Source organism: Eulemur rufifrons, chromosome 20 (assembly GCF_041146395.1).
Source record: "Eulemur rufifrons isolate Redbay chromosome 20, OSU_ERuf_1, whole genome shotgun sequence".
Lineage (NCBI taxonomy): Eukaryota > Metazoa > Chordata > Mammalia > Primates > Lemuridae > Eulemur > Eulemur rufifrons.
The window spans coordinates 51,753,800-51,756,702 of NC_091002.1; the positions used below are offsets into that span (position 1 = coordinate 51,753,800).

The 2,903-nt window shown below is 71.7% G+C and overlaps 1 protein-coding gene across 2 annotated transcripts; it reads left to right on the forward strand.

The window, feature by feature from the left end:
• The first annotated feature begins 292 nt into the window (after nt 1-292).
• Nucleotides 293-2,289, forward strand: PPDPF (pancreatic progenitor cell differentiation and proliferation factor). 2 transcript variants are annotated; one of them, XM_069495964.1, is made up of 5 exons: nt 293-382; nt 1,462-1,539; nt 1,636-1,713; nt 1,800-1,896; nt 1,964-2,289. In XM_069495964.1, exons 1-5 carry the CDS (start codon nt 370-372, stop codon nt 2,070-2,072), a joined length of 375 nt encoding a protein of 124 aa, XP_069352065.1. In that variant the 5' UTR covers nt 293-369; the 3' UTR covers nt 2,073-2,289. The 2 variants fall into 2 exon arrangements, with proteins under 2 accessions (XP_069352065.1, XP_069352064.1); XM_069495963.1 differs by lacking the exon at nt 293-382 and adding an exon at nt 1,037-1,192.
• The last annotated feature ends 614 nt before the right edge of the window (nt 2,290-2,903 follow it).

Consider the following 2,903-nt stretch of genomic DNA (forward strand, 5'->3'; position numbering starts at 1 on the left):
AAGCCAGGCACCTCCTCCTGGTTGACAAGCGAGGGTGTGGCAGGCCATCCCCAAGGCCCCAGGCACCTGCCAGAGACATTCTGGGGTCCCCCCAACAGGGGGCCTCTGAGCAGTGGGGCCCAGCCTCTGCCTCCAGCGACTGGAGATCTGTCCCCAGACAGCAACCCCTGACCCGAACCACCCAAATAAGCCTCCCTCTGCGCCTGGGCCACCTTCCACTCTGCGACAGCCCCTGGCAGGATGCCAGCTGGGGCTACGGACCGGGCTGAAGGTTACAGAGCCAGCAGAGCCCGAGCGGGGCGCGGGCGGAGTGCCCAGCTTCCCGGGGCTGTGAAGACCTGGAAGGCCGGGCTGGAGGGATCCAGGCACATGGCATTTCTGGGTATCGCCCAGTGCCCACAGCTGAGGGCAGGGGGACGCCGCGGGGGCCCCTGTCGGGATGGAGGGCGCACGACCAGAGGCCCCCTCCTGTCCGGGCGAGGGGGGGCAGGCCCCTCCGGAGCTAGGACCGCAGAGGGGACACTGCAGGGCTGCGTCTCTCCCGGGCCAGAGAGCGTGAGACGGGCTGGCCAGGCTGGGCCGGACCGAGAGGGACACCCGGGCCGGGGGAGGAGGCACAGCCCAGCCCTAAGACCCGGGCGGGGGGCTCCTTAACCATTCGGAGCTCAGGCCAGGCCGCGACACGACACGCTTCCCGGACCGCCACAGGCTACCAAACGCAGCGGGGCAGGTGCCAGATGCGGGAACAGATGCGGGAGCCGGGCCGAGGTCGGAGGTGGGGGTCGGGCGGGGCCGAATCGGGCGGGGCGGGGCCGAATCGGGCGGGGCGGGGCCGAATCGGGCGGGGCGGGGCCGAATCGGGCGGGGCGGGGCCGAATCGGGCGGGGCGGGGCCGAATCGGGCGGGGCGGGGCCGAATCGGGCGGGGCCGAATCGGGCGGGGCCGAATCGGGCGGGGCCGAATCGGGCGGGGCCGAATCGGGCGGGGCGGGGCGCTCCGCCCCACCGTGACCCGCCGTGGCCCCCGCGCATATAAGGGGGCACGGCCGCGCGTGCGCACCCCGCGCGTGCGCGCGCGTCTGGGCCGAAGAGCGGCTCCCGGAGTGCTCTCTGCAAATGGGCTTCGTGGCCTAGCGTCCCCGTCCCTGCCACCCGCGACCCCGCGCCGAGGCCCGCGAGGGGTCGCCGCCGAGGTGAGGGCCGCCTGGCGGGCGGGCGGGGACGCGGGCCCAGGGCTCCTCTCGGGTGGGGGCGCGGGGCCCGGGGCGCGCTTCCTGGCCGGGTGGTTTGGGCCGGCAGGGCCCCGCGCACAAAGCGCCTTTGTTCCGCCTGCGCGGCCGGTTCGGACCGGTTGGAGCCGCCCGCGCCCCACGGCGACGGCGGCCGCGGTCCGAGCCCCGCCTGGCTCGCTGCGGACCCGCGCGAGCGCGGCGCTGACCGCGGGCTCCCCTGCCGCGCGCAGCTGCCCCCCAGCCCAGCCGGACCATGGCGGCCATCCCCTCCGGCGGCTCGCTCGTGGCCACCCACGACTATTACCGGCGTAAGTAGACCCCGCGTGGACCCCCAGGGCTGCCTCTGGGCCGGGGGCGGGGGCTCCGCGTCCTCACTGTGCGCCCCCTGGGCCTCTCCGCTCCAGGCCGCCTGGGCTCCGCTTCCAGCAGCAGCTCCTGCGGGAGCGCCGAGGGCCCCGGGGAAGCCATCCCTCACCCCCCTGGTGAGTGCGCCCCGCCTTTGCGCCCCGCGACCTCGGGAGCGTCCCCCGGGAGCGGGCCGCGTTGTGACCCCCTTTGCTTCTCCCAGGTCTGCCCAAGGCCGACCCAGGTCACTGGTGGGCGAGCTTCTTTTTCGGGAAGTCCACTCTCCCGTTCATGACCACGGTTGTGGAGTCCACGGAGCAGTGAGTACCTCCTCCTGGGAGGGGTGGGGTGGGTGTCAGGCAGCCTCTGACCTATGCTCTCCCCCAGCTCGGAAGTCCCCCAGGCCTCCAGGAGCCTGACCACCTGCGGCCTGGCCCCGGCAACCGCGAGGACGCAGCCCTGCAGCCCACCCGGCACAGCCAGGCCCCCGCCCTGACCACCGCAACCAGCCCAGGCTGGGCTGCAGGGCCTGGCCCGCCCTAGACTAGGCTGCCGGAGCAGGAAGGAAGTTGGGTTCTTTGATGGCAACACCACAGACACCAGCCGGAAGTCGGCAAGTCCTGCACTCTGCTGTCCCAGCACACGCAAGCTTTCTGATACCCTAACTCCTTGCCTCTCACTAGTTGGAAAATAAACTCCAAGCAGCCAGCCGTGCCCGGTAGTGTGTGGTGAATTGTGTGACCCAGGTTCTGTTTGAGCAGTTGGTGACCCCCTGACCTCCTCCCTCCCTAGCGAGGGGCAGGCCCGGCCACCGACCTTCCTCACCTCAGGGCCACCTCTGAGGCCTCGCTCAGGTGCAATTGAGCCCAGGCCCGGGAAGGGTGGGGTGCCTTGCTGCTCCTGGGGCCCTGGGACAGCAGGCAGTCCTGGAGCTGGACAGGAAACCGCCAGGACAGCCACTCAGGATGGGCTTCCTGTGCCCACCTTGTGCCAGGGAGGCTGGTGCTCTGAGTGATTCGGGCTCTGCCCCATGGCCACCAGGTGGGGCTACTGGGGGAGCCTGGGCCTCTGGCCTTGGATGTGGGAGCCCTCAACAGGAAGGACCTGGTGCCCCTTGAGGGGACCATCCCTCCCGGCTGTCATGGGGCAGTTGCATGGGGCCGTCTCTCCTGGGGGCCTCCTGCAATTGCCCTCCACCCTGGGAGCACCCAAACCGGCTGAGGCTGGGGCCTCCTGGCACAGGTAGCCCAGCTGATAGGTCAGAGGCTGGCACCTGCCCGGTGCACTGGAGTACCTGGGGCGTGCAGGCCAAGCATTTGGCACAGGG